Source organism: Eumetopias jubatus, unplaced genomic scaffold (assembly GCF_037043125.1).
Source record: "Eumetopias jubatus isolate StellerSeaLion01/CBP00866 unplaced genomic scaffold, mEumJub1_p1.0 scaffold_8, whole genome shotgun sequence".
NCBI lineage: Eukaryota > Metazoa > Chordata > Mammalia > Carnivora > Otariidae > Eumetopias > Eumetopias jubatus.
Window position 1 is genome coordinate 56923025 of NW_028274814.1, and position 24377 is coordinate 56947401.

At 35.3% G+C, this 24377-nt stretch overlaps 1 protein-coding gene across 1 annotated transcript in view; it reads left to right on the top strand.

Moving 5' to 3' along the window:
- SLCO1B3 (solute carrier organic anion transporter family member 1B3) overlaps positions 1-24377 on the top strand; it is a 63620-nt gene that overhangs the window by 32565 nt on the left and 6678 nt on the right. The window contains exons 3-11 of the mRNA XM_028093249.2: positions 3421-3553; positions 6935-7056; positions 8345-8491; positions 8681-8779; positions 10069-10299; positions 11349-11513; positions 13163-13358; positions 16852-17017; positions 19190-19374. Of these exons, the coding sequence (XP_027949050.1) occupies positions 3421-3553; positions 6935-7056; positions 8345-8491; positions 8681-8779; positions 10069-10299; positions 11349-11513; positions 13163-13358; positions 16852-17017; positions 19190-19374 (1444 nt within the window). The remainder of the gene's footprint in view (positions 1-3420; positions 3554-6934; positions 7057-8344; positions 8492-8680; positions 8780-10068; positions 10300-11348; positions 11514-13162; positions 13359-16851; positions 17018-19189; positions 19375-24377) is intronic.

A 24377-nucleotide genomic window follows, 5' to 3' on the forward strand; every position in this document is an offset into this window, starting at 1 on the left:
TTCTTTATTTTTCTCTTATTATTTTTGTCTGCCAGTTCTTATGTTATGGATGCAGCCTACCCTTTCACCTCTAGAGAGACTAGATTTTTTCAGTTTCTCCTCTTTTTAGTTTCTTTATTTAATGTTCTCTCCATGGGTTACTTTATCTGCCAGTTCATTTTGGTGCTTTTATTACATGCTTTTTCCCCCATCAAAAGTTCAGTAATTATTGGTTGTTATCTATTTGTTATTATATATGTAGCTCCAGATGAGTCAGGTTGGTCATGACTTCTTCCACTTGGAATGCTCTTCTGCTCCTTGTTAATCTAAATAACTTATACTCTGCATTACATCTCAAGTGGCCTTTCCTCCAGGAAACTTTATTGTAACACCTACTTAATTTAAGCTTTTCCTTTCTGTTGTCTAGTAGCACCTCTGTTCATCTACTTATTTTTATCACTGGTATATAAGCTTCTGGAGGACAAATAATAAGGTTTACTTTCTTCTTTATATTTCTAGCTCCTAGCACTATGACAGGTACTTAAAAGGAATTTAAAGAATGGTAGGAGTGAATTAATAAATGCTTGAATGAACAACTTTCTCTCAGGTCAGGAAGATTTTCTGCATTTTTTCCCAGTCAAAAACAATTCAGTCAAGAGCTTTCCCCCTAAGGTCAGGAACATGGCAGGGATGTCCACTATCACCACTGCTATTCAACATAGTATTAGAAGTCCTAGCCACAGCAATCAGACAACAAAAAGAAATGAAAGGCATCCAAATCATCAAAGAAGTCAAACTCTCACTCTTTGCAGATGATATAATACTTTATGTGGAAAACCCAAAAGACTCCACCCCAAAACTGCTAGAACTCATACAGGAATTCAGTAAAGTGGCAGGATATAAAATCAATGCACAGAAATCAGTTGCTTTTATATACACCAACAACAAGACAGAAGAAAGAGAAATTAAGGAGTCTATCCCATTTACAATTGCACCCAAAACCATAAGATACATAGGAATAAATCTAAACAAAGAGGCAAAGAATCTGTACTCGGAAAACTATAAAATACTCTTAAAGAAATTGAGGAAGACACAAAAAAATGGAAAAACGTTCCATGCTCATGGATTGGAAGAACAAACATTGTGAAGATGTCAATGCTACCTCGAGCAATCTACACATTCAGTGCAATCCCTATCAAAATACCATCAACATTTTCCCAAAGAAATGGAACAAATAACCCTAAAATTTGTATGGAACCAGAAAAGATCCCAAATAGCCAGAGGAATGTTGAAAAAGAAAAGCAAAGCTGGTGGCATCACAATTCCAGACTTCAAGCTCTATTACAAAGCTGTCATCGTAGAGACAGTATGGTACTGGCATAAAAACAGACACATAGATCAATGGAACAGAGTAGAGAGCCCAGAAATGGACCCTCAACTCTATGGTCAATTAATCTTTGACAAAGCAGGAAAGAATGTCCAATGGAAAAAAAACAGTCCCTTCAACAAATGGTGTTGGGAAAAGTGGACAGCCACATGCAGAAGAGTGAAACTGGCCATTTCCTTACACCACACACAAAAATAGACTCAAAATGGTTGAAAGACCTAAACGTGAGACAGGAGTCCATCAAAATCCTAAAGGAGAACACAGGTAGTAACCTCTTCGACCTCAGCCGCAGCAACTTCTTCCTAGAAACATCACCAAAGGCAAGGAAAGCAAGGGCAAAAATGAACTATTGGAACTTCATCAAGATAAAAACTTTTGCACAGCAAAGGAAACAGTCAACAAAACCTAAAGACAACCAACAGAATGGGAGAAGATATTTCAAAAGACATATCAGATAAAGGGCTAATATCCAAAATCTATAAAGAACTTATCAAACTCAACACCCAGAGAACAAATGATCCAATCAAGAAATGGGCAGAAGACATGAACAGACATTATTTCAAAGAAGACATCCAAGTGGCCAAGAGACACATGAAAAAGTGTTCAACATCGCTCGGCATAAGGGAAATCTAAATCAGAAACTCAATGAGATACCACCTCATGCCAGTCAGAATGGCTAAAATTAACAAGTCAGGTAATGACAGATGTTGGTGGGGATACGGAGAAAGGGAAACCCTCCTACACTGTTGGTGGGAATGCAAGCTGGTGCAGCCACTCTGGAAAACAGTATGGAGCTTCCTCAAAATGTTGAAAATAGAGCTACCCTATGACCCAGCAATTGCACTACTGGGTATTTACTCCAAAGATACAAATGTACTGATCTGATGCAGATGCACCCCGATGTTCATAGCAGCAATGTCCACAATAGCCAAACCGTGGAAAGAGCCTAGATGTCCATCAACAGATGAATGTATAAAGAAGATGTGGTAGGTATATATATATATATATATATATATATATATATATATATATATATATATGTATATGTATATGTATGTATGTATGTATATATGTATGTATGTATATGTATGTATATGTATATGTATGTATATGTATATGTATGTATATGTATGTGTATACACACACACACACACACACACATACACACAATGGAATATTATGCAGCCAGCAAAAAAACCCCAATCTTGCCATTTGCAATGACATGATGGAACTAGAGGTTTTTATGCTAAGCAAAATAAGTCAATCAGAGAAAGACAAGTATCATATGATCTCACTGATATGAAGAATTCTTAATCCCAGGAAAGAAACAGGATTACTGGAGTGGTGGGGGGTGGGAGGGATTGGGTGACTGGGTGATAGACATTGGGGAGGGTATGTGCTATGGTGAGCACTGTGAATTGTGTAAAACTGTTGAATCACAGACCTGTACCTCTGAAACAAATAATACATTATATGTTAAGAAAAAAAAAGAAGATAGTAGGAAGGGAAAAATGAAGGGGGGGAAATTGGAGAGGGAGATGAACCATGAGACTATGGACTCTGAGAAACAAACTGAGGGTTCTAGAGGGGAAGGGGGTGGGGGGATAGGTTAGCCTGGTGATGTGTATTAAAGAGGGCATGTGTTGAATGGAGCACTGGGTTTTATATGCAAACAATGAATCGTGGAACACTACATCAAAAACTAATGATGTAATGTATGGTAATTAACATAACATAATAAAATAAAATAAAAATTCAGTCAACTCCAAATTCTTCAATAAAATTTTGCTTCACTAATATTGCCAAGTTATTCAAGTGCTTTATTACCTGTCTAAATTTCATTCTTCTTCTTAACATCATACAACTTTACAGTGAGTAGTTTAACGTAAGTGGGTTTCATCTCCTCAATTAAATTATATGATCTTTGGGTAAAGGCACCATATCTTATGCTCTATTTGTATTCATCTGGGCCTTTCCATCCTATTGGACACAAAATTGTACTGGCAATGTTTGTGATAGTGAATCATATCAAAATAATTTTATTCTCTTTCTAGGAAATTTGTTTGTGATTGTATTTGTGAGTTACTTTGGATCCAAACTACACAGACCAAAGATAATTGGAATTGGTTGCTTCATTATGGGAACTGGAAGTATTTTGACTGCTTTACCACATTTCTTTATGGGATAGTAAGTGTTAAACAGTTCTATGTCATTAATTATCATTTAATTGTAAATTAATGGTAAAATTTCAATTCTTTTCTTTTAAATAAGCAGTCATCTTTTAAGAAGAATACCCACTAAGCATGTGTAGAAATGAAGTATATTTTCTATGTTATAAGTAACTTATTGCTTTATCAGCCATGGCTTTCATTGACTTTGAGATATGAGTAGCACAAAGTATACAGTTTCATAGGAAATAAATGAACTTTTTATGACTTTTTGGTATAACATTTACATCATGTCTTTGCCTACAAGATTTTATTTATATTCAATAAAAGTTCATCACCTAACCCACTACCATTTCCATTGAGAGTATTCTTCTTAGGGTCATGGTATAGTTATAATTAGAGTCAGATACTAATGACAGAAAACTTAAAATAGTGATAGCTTAAATAAGATAGAAGCTTATTTTCCACATAGAAAAATTAATGTAGCCAGACCAGGCATGATAGATTCTTGCTTCTTTTTATTGTATTGCTCTGCCTTGCATGGCCTCAACCTCATGTTCCAAATTGTGGCAATGTTGTTCCACGCAACAAGAAAAAAGAAGGGAAGAAGAAAAGAAGAAACAGTGCATGCTGGCTGGGGCTTAATATATATTTTCAGAAGTATAACACTTCTAACTTCACAGTGGCCAGAACTTTGTTACATCTCACATTCAGATATAAAGACATTGGAATAACTAAACTTTATTCCAGATTGCCATGCTCCTAGCTAAAAATTCCATCTTCTATTACAATGGAAGGAGAGAAGAATGGCTATTGAGAGACAATGAACAGTTTCTGCTAAAGATATTAATTACTTATTCATTGCCAAAGCCAACAGTCATGCCTTTTGGTTACCATAGTAATTCCCTATCCCCCCTTTATTTGACCCTCATAAGTACTTTCTTCTTCCTGGTACTGATTCTTCTTATTTTCATTATATTATGTTCCTTGATTTATTTCCTATATTTGTGGCTTCTTCATCATGTCCGCCCTTTTATTCTGCTGCTGACACCATAATATCACTATCCTCTAAGCTCTCTCTTCAATCTTCTTCACTTCATTCTAGATTATTTGTATGAAGCATGTGCATTAAATGTAGCAATCACATACATTGACTTTTTCTTACACTCGGGATCTGTATAATCAGTCACCTCATGGGTATCGCCAGCCTAACATCCGATAAGAATTTCCCATCCAGGAGCACCTGGGTGGCTCAGTCAGTTGGGCGTCTGCCTTTGGCTCCAGTCGTGGTCCCGGGGTGCTGGAATCGAGCCCCGTGTCGGGCTCCCTGCTCAGCAGGGAGTCTGCTTCTCCCTCTCCCCTCTGCTCGTGCTCTCTCTCACTGTGTCTCTCTAATAAATGAATAAAGTCTTTAAAAAAATTTCCCATCCATATATTCAAAACTAAATTCATCACTGTGCCAAAATCAGCTCAGATTTTTCACATTCACTCTTTCAGTAATGATTCATTTAGCCAAAGGAACTCAAACCAAAGTCAAGGGGGCTCATTCTAGATTCTTTCATTATTTTGACACACATGACAGATGGTCACCAAATATTGCTTATTCTACCTCCTATCTGTCAAAGTTGTTTCCTTCTTTCATCCTATTGTCCCTAACCTCATTGAAGCTTCCCACATCTCTGGCCTGGACTTTTTGCCTTCAGTCTCAATTCCATTCTAACTCATATACTATACTAGAATATTCATTTTAAAACACAAATCTAATTATTTTACTCCTGCTGAAAACTCCCTATTTCCTATACAGTGTTTTTTCAAGCATCGGATTCTGAACCATGAGTGGACCAATAAATCAATTCAGATTATTGAAATCAACAATTTTTGAGAGTATAGGATAGAATAAAATAGAAGAATATACAATGTGAGAACAAATATTGTTCTGTGAAACTTTTATTTCGATTGTACATATATTTGTGAATGTGTGTGCATATGTATATGTTGTGGGTGTGATGCAAAATGTATTTCTTACTCTTGGTCATAGTTGAAAATATTGAATGCCTCTTGCCTATGGATTAATATCTAAACTCATTTACATATATCTTCACTGTCTTTCTAGCTTCATCTAACACTGCTCTTCAGGGTGGAGAACCACATTCTAGGCTTGTGGTTTTCCAAATGTGCCATAATATGTTATATTTTTGCACATGGTGTTTCTATAGCCTTGAATAATTTTCCTTCTTTGTCTACCTTTTAAGCTCCTGTCCATTTTTAATTTTTATTTCACATGTCATCCTCATTGTGGATTCTGTAATCCACCACCTTTCCCACCTCCAAGGAAAGCTAATCTTCCCTTTTCCCTTGTGACAACTCAGGACCTGTTATATTAAACTTATCACATGTTTTATGATATATGTTTATTTTATAGAGTTCAAAATACCCTAAGTACAAAAGCTGTGTGTTTTATTTCTAGTTCTTTGGAGCTGAACATAATGCCTGGTCTGCAGTAGGATGCCCTTGAAGCTCATAGGGTATCTCAGTATCTTTGGATCAGCATTTGTCCCTATTCTAGCTCCATCTCTGTTGTTAAGTTCTTCCCCATTGAACTGGAGGACTAGAATTTTTTAAAACTAAGTTTTGTAGAGTCAGACAGTTGAGTGTATGTGGGAGGGAGGAAGGTAGGAGTATCTAAGAAAGAAGACCAGACAGGTTATTGATAAAAAATGTAGATGAGGGGCACCTGGGTGGCTCAGTTGGGTAAGCATGTGCCTTTGGCTCAGGTCATGATCCCAGGGTTTGGGGATCAGCTCCGCATCAGGCTGCTTGCTCAGCAGGGAGTCTGCTTCTCTCTCTCCTTCTGCCTCTCCCCATACCCTCCCCTGGCTTGTGCTCTCTTGTGGGCCCACACACATGTTCTCTCTCTCAAATAAATAAATAAAATCTTTTTTAAAATGTAGGTGAATTGGTGTGCTTTGTAGATTGACTTGTAAAATGCTGTTCTAAAATTCATTAAGTATTATCAGAAGGTTAACCAAGAAGTTTAGATTGTGACCACCTTTGAAGACAATTCAAATGGATGGATAGAAACAGTTAGCAGGGTTGTTTTATTTTTTTTTTAAACAAAACATGAAACCAAGGTATTTCATATCTTGAACAGAATATAAGCACTCCTAGAATGATAATCCACCTTTCCCGGGAAGTACTGAATAATATTTCTTAGTGGGCACTCCCATTTCATTTTTACCCATCACATCCCCTAAAATTCAGGCTGGGAAATTGACAAAAAGGATTCTGATCATTTAGAGAAGAAAATCATGCAATTAAAGTGGGAAAATTCCTCTATTTCTGGGAAAGTGTAACTATTCAGTAGATAAGCAAAATTTTAAATCTGGTGATATTCTTACAGTTATAGGTACTCTAAAGAAACTCTTACTGATCCATCAGAAAATTTAACATCAAGCTTATCAACCTGTTCACTTGATCAGAATTTGTTACTCAATAGAACATCACCTGAAGTAGTAGAAAAAGGTAAGAACCGATAGTGTCACTAATAAATATTCAAACTGGTCAACTTAATTATATCTGTAAAAATGATTATGATATTTATTAGCAAAAGTGACTAAAAAACAAACAGGAAAATCATTTGCATCTTATGTATGTAAGAAAAAATAATGTTAATATATATTATATATAAAGAGCAATAAGAAAAGAATATTTCAGTAGGGAATTGGCTAAGAATATATATATTTAAATTAGGGAAGTGGTATAAATATGTAAAAAATGTAATTTTATGAAAAGCACTATGCTAATTAAAGATTTTTTACCTATTGAGACACAAATTATGGTTATAAATTTTTTTACCTTTAGATGTTTCTACCTATTAGAAAAACATTTAAAATAAAAAGATTTTCTACCTATTTTTGTCAAAAATAAAAAGAAATGACATAGAGGGAAAGACATTTTATGCATTGCTGGGAGTATATAAGTTTCTAACTCTTTGAAAGTACATTTTCAATATAGTAAAGTACAAAAATATGCATATATGCTTAAATCAGTAATTCTACTTTTACTGACTTAGGAAAATAATCAGGAATGTGCACAAGGATTTATTTACAGTTATATCCATGGCATTCCTGTTTAATAGAATGGAAAGTTAGAAATATTTCATGAGGGACGCCTGGGTGGTTCAGCCGGTTAAGCTTCTGCCTTCAGCTCAGGTCATGATCCTGGAGTCCCCAGAATCTAGCCGCGTGGCAGGCTTCTTGCTCAGCAGGGAGTCTGCAGTCTACCTCTCCCTCTGCCCCAATCCCACTCATGCTTGCTCTCTTTCTCTCAAATAAATAAGGTCTTAAAAAAATATTTCATGAGGAAAAAGTAAGGGATTGATTAAATAAAGTACAAAACTTTTATTCAGAACACCACCATTAAAATTCTGGTATAAAAGAAATCTTAAAAACATGGGGAAATTGACATAATATGGTGTTAAGTATAAAAGTACTTTATAATACGAGCTGGACATTTAAGTATATAATGTACATAAATATGCATATTTTTATGTGAACTAAAAATGTGGAAGATATAACAAACACAAGGAGCAACTCTCTGTGTTTGTTGGGACTATAGATAATTTAATTTTTACTTGTTTACTTTTGGCTTTTGTATATTTTCAAATTTTGTAGCATGAATATGAATCATTCTTATAATTAGAAAAAAGCAAAAAATCTTAAATGAAATAATTAAGGAGTTAAAGTAGTTGAGTTTCTAATAGGAATGCTAAAATTAATATTTAAAATAAAACACTATCTTGTCTACATAGGTTGTGAAAAGGAATCTGGGTCATATATATGGATATATGTACTCCTGGGTAATATGCTCCGTGGAATTGGGGAAACCCCCATAGTACCCTTGGGGATTTCTTACATTGATGATTTTGCTGAAGAAGGACATTCTTCTTTTTATATAGGTAATGAACAGAAAATTAGATTTTATGACTACTTTCCTGGCTCCACTCTTGAAATAGTAGTGTTCCTACATTCATTCTTTTATTTATTAAAAAATATTTTTAGACATGTATAATGTTACTTTAAAAAATGTATTGCAAAAGAACCATGTATTCTTGGCATTTGATAAAATTGTTTTATAATATTTTCAGGTACTTTGCATGGACTATCAATGGTTGGTCCAATCATTGGCTTTATACAGGCATCTCTGTTTGCTAAAATGTACGTGGATATTGGATATGTAGATCTCAGTAAGTATAATCAGAACAAGGTAACATAATAATGTTTTTCAAGTATAGGACACCATTTTTCCAAATATTGAATTCATCGCTCAGCATCAGGGAAATCCAAATCAAAATCTCAATAAGATATCACCTCACACTAGTCAGAATGGCTAAAATTAACAAGTCAGGAAACGACAGATGTTCGCAGGGATGTGGAGAAAGGGGAACCCTCCTACACTGTTGGTGGGAATGCAAGCTGGTGTAGCCACTCTGGAAAACAGTATGGAGGTTCCTCAAAAAGTTGAAAATAGAGCTACCATATGACCCAGCAATTGCACTACTTGGTATTTACCCCAAAGATACAAATATAGGGATCCAAAGGGGTACGTGCACCCCGATGTTTATAGCAGCAATGACCACAATAGCCAAACTGTGGAAAGAGCCAAGATGTCCATTGAAAGATGAATGGATAAAGAAGATGTGATACACACACACACACACACACACACACACACACAATGGAGTATTATGCAGCCATCAAAAGGAATGAAATCTTGCCATTTGCAATGACGTGGATGGAACTGGAGGGTGTTATGCTGCGTGAAATAATTCAATCAGAGAAAGACATGTATCATATGACCTCACTGATAGGAGGAATTCTTAATCTCAGGAAACAAACTGAGGGTTGCTGGAGTGGGGGGGTGGGAGGGATGGGGCAGCTGGGTGATGGACATTGGGGAGGGTATGGTGCTATGGTGAGAGCTGTGAATTGTGCAGGACTGTTGAGTCACAGATCTGTACCTTTGAAACAAATAATACATTATATGTTAAAAAAAAAAGAAGAAGATAGCAGGAGCAGAAGAATGAAGGGGAGGAAATCGGAGGGGGAGATGAACCATGAGAGACTATGGACTCTGAAAAACAAACTGAGGGTTCTAGAGGGGAGGGAGGTGGGAGGATGGGTTAACCTGGTGATGGGTATTAAAGAGGGCACGTTCTGCATGGAGCACTGGGTGTTATATGCAAATAATGAATCATGGAACACCACATCAAAAACTAATGATGTAACGTATGGTGATTAACATAACATAATAATAAAAATTAATTAATTAAAAAGAAAAGGATTCACTTTTTCAATAGTCTTTTGCTGAATATTTGTGTGATGAAGTGTGAACAAAATAAAAAAAATAGCATCTCAGAATTGATGTAATATAGTTTACTTTCTTCATCTATGAAGGACAGCAATCATTATTGCTCAAAATTTATTGCATTTCAAAATGATTTTTTGACTGACTGCTTCTAATTCTTTATTCTAGGCAATATCAGAATAACTCCTAAGGACTCTCGCTGGGTTGGTGCTTGGTGGCTTGGTTTCCTTGTGGCTGGAATATTATCTATTATGTCTTCCATACCATTCTTTTTCCTGCCCAAAAATCTGGATAAATCACAGAAAGAAACATCTTTATATTTGCTCAAAACAAATGAGGAAAGGACTCAAATGGCTAATGTGACCAACCATGGGCAAAATGTTAGTGAAAATATTACTGGTAAGTATTCACATTTATAGTCAATTTGGAATTATTAATTTCAGTGAAGATAGATGAAACTATTTCTTAGTTGCCATTGGATAGAAAGCTTAGTTCTGACCATATCTGATGGAAACCTTTAGCGATCTATAGAGAGATATTTCAAAGTCCATGTCATCCCTCTCTAAATAACCACCTCTGGTTCTGTCTTGCTAGACTCAGATACTTACTCCTTTTTTTTCTAAGAAACTCCTTCCACTTTCAACATCCATTACAGTTGGTTAACCTTCTGATTACAGACCCAGATCACAAAATTCTTGTCACAAACAGAAGTTATGAATTTCTTACACACCTGTTCGTAGGCACAAGTTGTTGTACTATTACTGTCATGTCACCTGAGACACAACATTATTATTCTCTTCCTTTCCTTGCACCATAAGAAAAGTGATTTATAATACTGCCAAATTTGCTGATACAGTATTTTATAGTAGAAAGTCTACCAGGAAACAGATTTACCTATATAAATTAAACTTTATAATTTTTTTAACTTTAGTCTTCTCATTTCTGTGAACTTTGGATTATACTGTCTCCTAAATTTTTACTTAATAATTTTATTATTAACATAACAATTAATATTAAGTGCTAACAAATAAGAGACATTGCATGTCTATTCACTTTGGTTTCTTGAGCACCTAGCATAGTGCCTGGGACCCAGTTGAAAACCAAATATTTGTTGAATGAATGAATAAATGAATTAATGATATATGTAGTTGTATGGTAGAGTGATAAGAATAACCAAATATGAAGTGAACTGAGCAAGCTGCAAAACAGCATGTATGTATGATTTCATTTTGCGGTAAAATAAACTGAGTAGATACTAATGTACATATGGAAAAATGACAGAAAAAATATAAAAAACTGTTGACAGTAGGATTGTAGGGTACTCTGACTTTCTGTGTTATATGTTTTGGTAATTTTCAGTCTTCTATAACTTTTATTACACTTATAAAATTAAGATATTAACATATATTTAAGCTGTATTATAATATCTTATTTTTATATTTTTATAGGTTTTCTCCAGTCCTTGAAATGCATCCTTACCAATCCCCTATATGTTATATTACAGTGTTTGTCATTAGTGCTAACCAGTAGCCATATTGGTGTTATTACTTATGTCTTCAAATATATAGAGCAACAGTATGGTCGCTCAGCATCTGAGGCTAACATTTTGCTTGGTAAGACACATTATTTATATTTGTTTGATAAGCCATATACTACCAACTAATTGAGTTTCAAGTGACATTTTGATGTGAAGGTAATTTTATATTTTAGTAAATATAATTTCCAGTTGTTCTCTTGCAAGTTTTATCAAATTTGTTGATCTCATAATATCATCATTGCTCTGCATCTCATGTTATTTTTGAGAAGATGAATTTCTAAAAGAAAGTTGTGTGCGAATGGAACATTTAGATATAGTATCTGCATAATTGGATTTTATAATGTTGAGATCCTGAGACAAATCCTTTTGTAATTTAATCATTATAATTTCATAATTCATGCACTTTGAGTCAGAACTCAGCTACTTACAAAAAAATAGGACAAAAGAAAAATCGACTTAAACATATCATTGATGTCTACGTAATTCAGACAAGTGTCATATTTTATTTTATTTATTTATTTTTAAAGATTTTATTTATTTATTTGACACAGAGATAGCGAGGGCAGGAACACAAGCAGGGGAGTGGGAGAGGGAGAAACAGGCTTCCTGCCGAGCAGGGAGCGCAATGTGGGGCTTGATCCCAGGACCCTGGGATCATGACCTGAGCCGAAGGCAGACACTTAATGACTGAGCCACCCAGGCGCCCCACAAGTATCATATTTTAGGAGTTACTTTGTTATATTATCTTTTTCCGGTGACATATTAAATCTTGCTTAATGAAGAAAAGGTTTTCTTATATTATTCTTCCCTCACCCCCAGTATAACATGAGATTCTTAAGAGCAGTACATTACCCTGTACAGTGCTCAATGCATTGTAGAAACTCAGTAAATATTTGATAAATTAAACTGAATTTATCAAGTGGTATGTGAGTAGGTCATAAGTTAAGAAAATAATAATTCAGTTAGATACTTTTATTGAACCTAAGATAAAAATTTAAACTTTGAGAGTCAAGTTTGACTTCCAAACAGGTTCCCAGCCTGAATTTGTTGTTGCTGTTGTTAGAGGGATCTTTACCTTTAATAACTCTTGTAGGACAATGACATGGAAAAATTTTACCAGGGGTCAATCATTTTTAATACCATCTTTAAGCCTGTTTATCATCACAGGGTATAGGTATGTTTGGATAAAGAAGAGATATTAATTCTAGTGGTTAATTTTAAAGTGATGGGCAAATTTGGAATGAGTTTTTAAGGATGAGAACTCTTCATTTTGAGGGAAATGTAAAGGATTTTATTTTTTTATTCTTTTTTTTACTGTGTTCAATTAGCCAACATATAGTACATCATTAGTTTTTGATGTAGTGTTCAGCGTGTAAAGGATTTTAGATGGTAGGATGCAAGTCTTATAGGCAGGAAGATGATATTTTATTGTTTTCCAGAAGAAAAAAGTCCCTCATAAAAATCATCGATTGAAACATTCAAATATCCTCAGTCACTGACTTCTGCTATTGGGGAACCCAAATCCTCAGCACTGGCATTAAGAAATTATTTCCATTTCTCCCATGTGGTACACTGGTTTCCTACCTCCATCCAGGGCTGTTAGCTTGCTACTTAAGGAATAAGATGGGATGAATTTGGTTGATGCATTCTGTGTTTCCTTTATAAAGATATTTCAGAATAACCATATTTATATAATCACAATTTTTTTCTCTTCTTTATTTCTAGGAAGCTTAACCTTACCAACTATTGCAACTGGAATATTTATAGGAGGATATATCATTAAAAAATTCAAACTTACCTTGCTTGGAATGGCCAAATTATCATTTTATACCAATGTATTGGCCTTCATATTTCAACTGTTAAATTTTGCATTAATTTGTGAAAACAGATCAGTTGCTGGCCTAACTTTGACCTATGATGGGTTTGTATATATCAGTATATTAATTGCAAAATGTATGAACTATCAAATGTAAAAGACTATAAGGAAAACAGGGCATATAGCAATCTTAGCTAAACTTTTCTTTTAATTGAGAGAAATTTCAATTTACAAAATCTTAAAATGTCTACTTCCTAAGATCTCAAAAAATTCTCCTTTTATTCCTAAAAGTAAACCTATATAAGTTGTAATAATAATAGTTATCCTTTATGGGGTACCTACAATGACAGACAGGTACTTTTACCTTCATTCTATAGATAGGAAAAGTAGGGCTTAGAGAGATACACAGATTACCTGACTAGCAATGTTAAGATTCTGACTTAAATTGGGAGGTTTAGACTCCAAAATTTTAGTCTTTTTTTTTTTTAATTATTGTTATGTTAATTAACATACATTACATCATTAGTTTTTAATGTAGTGTTGCATGATTCATTGTTTGTGCATAATACCCAGTGCTCCATGCAGAACGTGCCCTCTTTAATACCCATCACCAGGCTAACCCATCCCCCCGCCCCCCTCCCCTCTAGAACCCTCAGTTTGTTTTTCAGAGTCCATAGTCTCTCATGGTTCGTCTCCCCCTCCGATATCCCCCCCTTCATTCTACCCCTCCTGTTATCACCCTCTTTTTTTTTTTCTTAACATATATTGCATTATTTTTTTCAGAGGCACAGATCTGTGATTCAACAGTCTTGCACAATTCACAGCGCTCACCATAGCCCATACCCTCCCCAATGTCTATCAACCAGCCACCCCATCCCTCTCACCCCCCCCCCACTCTAGCAACCCTCAGTTCGTTTCCTGAGATTAAGAATTCCTCATATCAGTATAACATTTCCCAAAAGTGACTGAGCAATTTTTATCTACCATTAGTTTTAATGGTTAACAACTACATTTATAAGAAAACACTTCTTATATTGTACTGAATTCTCCTTTTCTGCAAGCTAATGCTATTTATTCTGTTAATATTGTTATTAGCAGTAGAGTTAATAAATATCCTATATGTAATTGTATGTTAGACCATAGAAAACCTTTACTTTGTATTATTATCAAGTATTGTGAAGTATTCCTAGTACTATAGTTCTACCCCAAATTAGGGGCAGGATTCTGGTACAGATTTCTTATCATCTCTTGAATATAACCAATAATTTTAAGCTTAGGAAGGTTCACATTCAGACAACAAGGAAAGATCCTTGGATTACAGTTGAGTAACTATGATACCTAGTGCTGCTTATTGTTGGCTCTGAGCATTTATACTCTGGATCCTTTGAGATGTCAGTTTGAACTTGTCAATTTTCCCCACATTTCTTTATGTAAACACCATCCTATTTTGGAGACCTGTCAACCTAGTCTAATTATCTCTCAGCTTTCTCCTAATCCTGACTGTTAGTAATTACTCCTATCCACCATTATCCACTCCAGTAAATACAGAATCTTAGAACATTGAACTTTTGAGGTAAAAGCACCTTAAAGATCATGAAGCCCAAACCCCTTTTTTCCTCTCCATTTATTAGTTGAGAACCAGGGGAAGTGTGACTTATCTGAAGTCATACAATGACTCCAAAGATCACATCAGTAGTTCCAAGGGCTCCCAAGTTGTCAGACATGCTTTAGAGTGGCTTTAGAGCCAGTTCCATAAAACAAGTATAATAACGGTGCCATCTATTCAAAAGAAAGCAGCTAGAGTTGTATAAGATTCTCTCCATTCAGTAAAATTTTACTGAGTGCTACTTAAAGGTCAAAAAGATTTATGAGATAGATCACTGCCTTCATGAAACTCATAGTTTAATGATAGCAAATTACAGAATCGATGTATTTAGCATTTATGAAGTGTTAGTAACAGGAATAAGTTTTTAAAGTATAAATTAGTACAGAGGTTCTCAGAATGTGATCTGAGGGTCTATAGGGGTCCCTGAGACCTTATTGAAGCCTCAGCACATTCTAAATTATTTTTATAATAATACCAGGATTGTATTTGCCTTTTTCATTCTTATTTTCTTGTGAGTGTATAGCGATATTTTCTAAGGCTACAATAATATGATGATAACATCAGTCTGGTGGCTAATGATATGTGTTTGTGTCTTCTCATGTATTAAAAAAAATTTTTTTTTGAGACAGAGAACATGAGTGGGGTGGGGGGGCAGAGGGAGAGAGAATCTCAAGCAGACTCCCGCTGAGCTCAGAGCCCAACATGGGGCTCAATCTCACAACCCTGAGATCATGACCTGAACTGAAATCAAGAGTCGGACACTTAAATGACTGCACCACCCAGGCACCCCGTGTATTAAAATTTTTTACTATTAATTTCTGATTATATAGCTATCAATGTCAACATATATAACCCACTTGGACAAAAATACCTTTGAGATCCTCAATACTTTTAAGAGTATGAAGGGCTACTGAGAACAAAATTTTGAGAACTGCCATATGAATTTTTCCCCCAATACCCCTATGCGGTTGAATGTTATTATCTATGACTTACAAGTGGCAAAGCTGATTTTAGGAAGAGTAGTCACAACACTCTGAAGTGGCAGAACTAATGTGAGCTCAGGAGTAGCTGATGGCAATGTCTGGATTTGGTCATTAATCATTATGTTTAACCTCTCCCAGTTGTATGTTCCCAAGCAGAATTAGGTATTAGGTGCACTTTAGTAAAATTATTGGTAATAGAATTTCTGAATTTCTGAGTCTACTTCTTCATGTAAATTACTTCCTAATTCAAATATAATTTATCCTCAATTATTATCAAGATTTTTACAAAATAATTTTAATCTATAAGCAGAAAATTAATTATACAAATAATCCATTTTTTTAATTTTAGCCATATTATAAGATTATATTTTACAAATATAGCCATGTTTTACAGTCAATCATTATAACGTATGTTGTCATTTCATTTAAAAAGTGTATGGAGTTTTTCTAATCTTTGTCAACTGATTTTATTATTCTTGATTTTAAAAAAATTGATCCTCAGGGGTTCTGAAATTTTTATGTAGTTGAAATATAGATCTAAAAAGTCAAACTGAATAACACAGATTCATGGGACTTTACAGTAAGCTGGGAAGAACTTTAGTCTATCACCTTACTGAAGAGAAACTGAGTCTCAGAAAAATGAAGTGACTTGTTTAATGAGTAATTTCTTGGTAGAATCACAAAGACCTCTTATATAAGTCTTATGGATCCTCTTTCTTTATGTCTGGGTAAAGATGGGAGGTGTTAAGTTAATAAACACTATATTAAAAAATGCCATTTTGACAACATCACTCATCAAATTTTACTGTCTTATTAAAGCCCAACTGTTTTCCTTATTTCTCTCCTCCCCTCATCCCTCCCTCTTCTTCTCCCTCCCATCCTAATGCCCTCCCACTTTTCCTCCTTTCTCTTGGCTTCCCTTTCCTATGCTCCCTTTCTTTTTCTTTTCTCCTCTCTTCCCTCCTTCTTCTCTCTCTCTTTTTGATATGTGTCTACCTTATATTTCCAGGAATAATCCAGTGACATCTCATATAAACGTACCACTTTCTTATTGCAACTCAGACTGCAATTGTGATGAAAATCACTGGGAACCAGTCTGTGGAGACAATGGAATAACTTACATGTCACCTTGTCTAGCAGGATGCAAATCTTCAAATGGCAATAAAACATCTATGGTGAGTATTCATTTTTACTTTCTCTTCTCGATCAACATTGCATATTTGATTTAACAATTACTTATCAAATCTTTCTATAAGTAAGGTCTCTAGTAAAAAGAGAATAGAAAAAGACTCCTAATATTCTCTGTCATTGTGATGGTTGTGAAGTTGTGTAAATGAAAGCCTCACATAAAATCCTGCTTGAAACACAAATAGGTTTTTCTGTTGCTTAAATCTCATTTGAGATTACTTCCACTTTTCCTCCTTGAGTTTATGAGAACATGACTTTCTGGAACTTAAATGCATTTAGAATCCTTAGGAATCACTGCATTTTACTAATTAGATTAAATTAGAGATACTTTACCCTTTAGAAATTAGGGGAAAGTCCTGATCCAACCACTTGTCAGCACTCCCTTTGTTTCCAGGACAATAATCTATATGCAATTTTGCATATAGATTTCGACAAGTTTATCTTTAGGCTCATTACACTTTTGATTTTCCAGAAAATTAATCAAGGCTTCATGCTCACTTGATTGTCCAATTCTTGGCTTCCAACTTGATTTCCCCAAGGGTGGAAATTCTATCCAGGATAACTTCATCTTTTGCCTACCTATTCCTGATATTTTCCATAGAAATGCCATTTCCTTCTTCACTCAAAATATTCCCTTCCATGCAGACTACGGGTTCTTCCTAATTCCCTGAGTTTATTTCCAGTAACTGGGGATCAGGTATCATGTTCTCTATTTCACTTCCAATCTACTGAATATCTCACAAAGTTGGGGAGCCATATCCTGGGCCATTTTCCTATCACCAACATTAGCAGTATAATCAGCTATGATCATTGCTCTCTACCACACAGTTCTGTCTTTGATTTTCAAACTTTACTATCTTTTTCTGGTCCGTGATCCTACTAATTGTATTGTTGAAGGGCACTGAGAACTTTGAAGAATAAAGAACCTGGATTCTTTGAAGTCAGGCCATAAATTTGCAGAAATGTGACCCAAGGACCATACTTAAAAACCCATATCTCATATTCATGGGTCTAGTGTCTTTCACTGATAGTGCCCCATTTAATCCATGGTCTCACTTGGCCCATTAGTGAAGGCCTGGAGGAGACATGATATGAGAATCCTAAGAGAGCTCTGTGTACATTTTTCTTAATACTGGCAATGACTATACCATTTGAGGACCACTATGGAGTTCTTTTACCAAATCCTTAGTAATAAAACATCCCCTCTTAATTGCTCAAAATAATGTTCTTGGGTTTATTGGTCAGTAGGCTTGATACATAAAGGATTCATCCATATTGTTCCTAGTTAAAAAGTAAAGCTTGATTATCAGATAAGTATGGATTCAAATTACTTCCTTCGGTAAATAAAGTACTAATAGGTTTAAGCTTCCCTTAAACCTTAGTTTAGCCTAGACTCAAAACAGATTTTATTAAAACCACCTATCTAAGTAAACTACTTGCCAAATTAAATCTCTAAAATCATTTGTTCCTAAGTTTTTCCCTTCTGTGGTCTACCCATTAGGGTATTCTGTTGTGTTGAACCTCTCTGGTAATAATAATAATAATATTATTATATATCATATATATATATATATATATATATCCTATAATCTGTCATTATACTCTTGGATGTTGTGTTTGTGGGTCAAAGTAGGATTCTAGTACCCCTGCCTAGCTCCTATTCCCCTAGACTCTGCCCTATTCTAATGAGTAGCTCTAGTGCCAGTTTTGCCCCCCACAAAACTATATTTTCTGAATTCTCTGAGTAACCCTTCCCTTTGCTTCCTGTTCCTGACACTTAGTAAGACTGTTAAAAAGAGTAACTAGGTTTTTTTATAGAAAGTAAAAATGAGTGGGAGAAAATTATTAAAAAGAATTTATATTAATGAGAAATTATATACAGAGTTTCAAACATTAATTTTTTCTATCCTTTCCTAATTTTTAATTTAGGAATAAATTAAATGTTAATAGTGAATTGCATTTTTTTTGTCTAGAGAGGAATCCAGGAAACTATTTTGCCTTTCAACTATTAAACAACTGTATTTTCAGAATGCTTTCTTCAAACATTGTAAATATTTTAGCTTGAATGGATGAGACTTCTTTAAATATAATGAAATGTATTCATAGCCCAGTCATATCTTCTAAATATATTCTGCAATATTTCAAAAACTATTTTTTAGGTGTTTTATAACTGTAGTTGTGTGGAAGTAACTGGTGTCCAGAACAAAAATAATTCGGTGACTTTGGGTGAATGCCCAAGAGATAGTCAATGTACAAAAAAATTTTATATTTATTCACTGGTGCAAGTCTTGAATTATTTTTTCTCTTCATTGGGAAGCACCCCAACTGTCATGCTGATTTTTAAGTAAGTATGACTTTTTAAAAAGAATTTTTATGTATATTAGGCTATAAACACACCTAATAATGTACATATTTTCCATAACATATTTGGAACACAAATTTGTATTTTGTTACATTTTAATTTTCTAGGAATGTATTTACTTAGGATTATTGTGATACCACAATGTCATAATTAATGATAAAATTTCATACTTTCTCCTCTTACTAGAATTTTGTGACATATACTGATTGATAATTGCTTCAGTTGTGAAAAAAAAATCTCTGTTGTGATTCTATAAGAACTTCTAATTTTGAGATGCCTTATACCAGGATGGGCCTGTCAGAGTGAATCAACTATTGATTTCACTGAAAGAAAACATTTGGGAACCAGACTGTATAATATAACCAGTCTATAAAGTTCTAAAGCTTTTAATATACCCTTAAAATAGCTTTTGACCTGGTCTCTCAAATATCCTCATAGACAAGAAAAAGATACATGAGCAGAATTCTTTCCTTTCTTCACTGATTAGACAAATACTTAGACCATGCTTGAAGAACACTCTGGTGAATAAAACAGATGCAGTACCTGTTCTCATACAGTTTAGAGTATGACAGGAAAGACTGATGTAAGAAAAATAGACTTAAAATAAACACATAATTACAAATTGTCATTAGTGTTAGTAAGGAAAAAGAGTGATATTAAAGAGAATAAAGAGGAAAACCTAATTTAGGATTGAGGTGAGGAGCTGTGAGGAAGAGGACTCAGAGACTTCTCAAAAAAAATCCACATTTAATCTAAAAGTCTAGAGAATAAGTTAACATTAGCAAAATGAAGAACTGTACAGACAAAGAGTCTAGGTACCGATGCGTCAAGGCCAGAAAGAGCTGGAGTGTTTGAGAAGTGAAAAGAAACTGGCTGGTTGGAACATACTGAGTGAGAGGGCTATGACATAAGATAAGACTGGAGAGTTAGGAAGGGAGCAGATAACACAAGCCTTGTTGGTGAAGTTAATTATTCAGTTACCTAAAACCAAAAACATATAAAAACTTGCAGGTAGGTCTTAAAGACATGCATGTGTAAATATGGTGGTGTAGGTTAACATCTAAATTATATTTTTAAGACCTAGGTTGTTGACTACAAGTTCACTGTCAGCCAACAGCATGACATGGAAGGGAAAGAAAACAAGTGGGTTAAGCTTTGTTAAAATGAGTATACATGAGTAAACTGAGTCTACAGTTGTTCAATTCTACTCTGATCCAAAATCTTGTTAAATTATTTTTACTAATTTATTCTACAGCTATATCTCCACCTTAATATAAAATGTTGTCTACTCAAAAAGAGGTCTTACATAATTGCATAATTGCCAAAGTACAGCTTCATTAACTGTCAGAAAAATCCTCTCTCAAAAAAGTATTAGCTTTATCTCAAAAAGTCTTAGCTTTTTAATTTAAAATCTTTTGCAGGGTGAAAGAGGGTTTTGGAGATCATTGTTTCATCATTAATGTCATTTATATGGTTAAGATAAACATTACCATTTGGCAAAAACATTTACTGATCTCCCACCAGCCTTTGATTTTATTGAAAGAAAACTTTCGTGAAATGGACTGTAGAATAAAAATATAAACCTCAGTCTATTAATGATTTTCCAATGCTTATATCATAAGGCTGTTATTAAAATTAGACTAAGCAGGGGTGATGATATTCACTCATTCAGTCTATTCATTTTGTGTGTCAGGCACAATTATAGGTGCTAAGGACAGAACTGTGAACAAAGTGACAAATGTCCTGCTAGCTACCAGGGCAGTGAGGGATGGGGGACTGGATGGGTATAAGAGAAGGAACAGTAAATAAATAAGCAAGTAAATGTGTAAAATAGAAGTGTTAAGCATTAGGAAGAAAAATAAATCAGCTTAAGAATATAAGAGGGAGGCAAGTAAATTGTACTAATTCAGAAATTGTGCATTGGAAGTCATTTGATAAGAGACCTGAAAAAAAAAAATGAATGTACAAGCTACGCTGATATGGGGACAGGTGAAGAGCATGGTCCAGAAAATGTACACCCTGTGGGGCATGGTAACAACTTTGGAGTTTATTCTAATTGTATAGAGAAGCCAGCAGAGACATTTGAGCATTGGAATTATACAACTGACTTACCGATTAGAAGATCACTCTGGCTTTTGAGTGGAGAACAAGTTTTGGGGATGCAAGAATGGAAACAGGGAGAACAGAAGGCTATGATAGTTCTTCACAGGATGGGAGTTTGAGGATGGTGATGGTAAAGGAAATAGAAAGTGTTACGAGTCTCAGTCTTCTGTTTTTAAGACCACGTCAATAGGATTTGCTGATAGATTGAATGTGGCATGTAAGAAAGAAAGTTTAAGGATGATCCCAAGGTTCTAGCCCAGCTTTGAGAAGATGGTGGTACTGCTGAACAAACTAGTGAAGACTAAGGAAGGGTAGTTTGGAGAAAGTGGAGAAGTAAGACTTTGTTCTATCCCTGTAAATCTGAGATGCCTATTGGAGAAATATTAGAGCTGGAGACATAAATTTTGGATCCATGGCCCTTTTGAGATCTTCTAAGGACTGAGTACAGATAGAAACAAGATTCCAGAATGAAGATCCAGGCATTCCAACTCCAGAAACCAAGAGGAGGATGAGAATCCATTGAAGAAAACTGAGAAGGAGGTCCCATGAGGTTGGAGGAAAACCAAGAGGGTGGGTCATAGAAGTTAAGAGTTAGGAAGACATTGCCATTTGCAACGACACGGATGGAACTGGAGGGTGTTATGCTGAGTGAAATAAGTCAATCAGAGAAAGACATGTATCATATGACCTCACTGATATGAGGAATTCTTAATCTCAGGAAACAAACTGAGGGTTGCTGGAGTGGTGGGGGGTGGGAGGGATTGGGTGGCTGGGTGATAGACATTGGGGAGGGTATGTGCTATGGTGAGCACTGTGAATTGTACAAGACTGATGAATCACAGATCTGTAATTCTGAAACAAATGATGCAATATATGTTAAGAAAAAAAAAAGAAGAAGAAGATAGCAGGAGGGGAAGAATGAAGTGGAGTAAGTTGGAGGGGGAGATGAACCATTAGAGATGATGGACTCTGAAAAACAAACTGAGGGTTCTAGAGGGGAGGGGGTGGGGGGGTGGGTTAGCCTAGTGATGGGTATTAAAGAGGGCACGTTCTGCATGGAGCACTGGGTGTTATGCACAAACAATGAATAATGGAACACATCAAAAACTAATGATGTAATGTATGGTGATTAACATAACAATAAAAAATTATTAAAAAAAAGAGTTAAGAAGACATCACTGGATTTCATTATGTGTTGGTCACCGCTAGCCTCAACAAAAATAATGCATAAAGATGGGGGGAAAGAAAGGCTATTTTGCAAAGGATGCAAGAGAAAATGCAAGAAAGGGAAGTGCAGATACCCAGTAGGAAAAATTCTTTATATTAGTAGTGTTATAAAAAGAAACAGACAAAAGGTATGGTAAGTTAGCAGGGGTGTGGCCTTAAGATTTCTGTTTATACTAGACATTGTAGTATGCTTGTGTGCTGATGAGAATTATCCAGTAGAGATGAAGGAAATTGATAGTGTAGTTAAGAGTGGGAACAATTAAAGGAGGAGATTGAAAGGGATATGAACAGGTACACAGAGTTTACTCTGTAATGAAAGGGAATGTCATCTATGTGGGTAAAAATAAAATGATACACATGTAGCTTTAGTCATGCAAGAGTATTGAAATTCTGTTCTGATTGCTTCTACTTTTTCTGTTAGATAAAAAGCAAGGTAATCAGCTAAATGGGAGGAGGAAAAAAAGAAGAGGTTTGAGATGAGATCAGGAAATGGAAACTAGTCATCTTAAAGGCTGGGAGAATAAACTGGGAAAACAAACTAGTAAAATACAGTAGGATTGTACTGGAGGCCCTGAGGGTTTGTGCTTAAAATGAGCTTAGTCAGAATATTTGAATGATTTCCTCCAGCCAGCAGTTCTCTAGGTATAGGTGCAGAAAAGGCAGGGGTTGAATGAAAGCATTTTCGCTTGCCTGGGACAGTAAAGGATGGGAAGGACAGAAAAGTCCAGGGAATATGAAAGGAATGATTATAAGGAGAGAGCATGGTGAGAAAAGTGAGGAAATGAAAATGGAGATTACCTGGGACAAAGTGGGGAGTGTCAAGGGTCTGAAAAGCCCTGTGGGGCTGAGGCTTGTTGGAGTTGGTTTATTGGAGAGAGTGAATTTAAAAGTTGAGAGGTGCTTCTGGTGAGGGAGTGCTCAAAACTGAGAATTAGGGAAGTGTGTACTTTATAGCATGACCAGGGGTAGGTGAGGGAAGAGGTCAGGAAACCTGGAGGCCAGAGCACTGGAGGATGATCTACCTGGATTATTATAATAACTAGGAAAAGTGGCAGATATAGTTTTGGAAAAAAATGACAGAGAGCCTAGTACTAAAATTCCCAAGGAATGATGGGAGTGGTGATCAAGATACTAGTATCTGTAGTTACAGTATCTATAGATACCATAGCCAGGAGGTTAGGGAATGGTATATCACAATGGCACACCACTTGAGGGGAGCTAGAAATCTTTCAGAGGAGGCACTAGGGTCTGGAGGTGTTTAAAAAAAAAAAAGAGCAAGAAGGACATCTACACTGAGACCCAGTAAGACTACAGAGAAAAAACAGCCATTATTTGAAAGAGTTGCATGGAAAGAGAACCATAAGGGGGCAGCCAGGCTTTTTTAGAACAAGAAAGTGAAGGGGTTCCTAAGAACATAAGATCTAAGGATTTTGCTGGTAATAGGACAAAATGGAAGAGTTTGAGTGATATAAAAGGAGCAGGAGACTGGGTATGATTAAAGAATTATCTAAATTATGTGGGGGTGAGAGCCCAGGGACTCAGGAATATGAAAACGGTGCTAAGAGAGGTTGTATGACTTCTCCAAGTCATGCAGTCAATAAGAAACACCATTTATCTCTTTATTCAAGAAGAAGAATTAGCATGGAATATCCCAG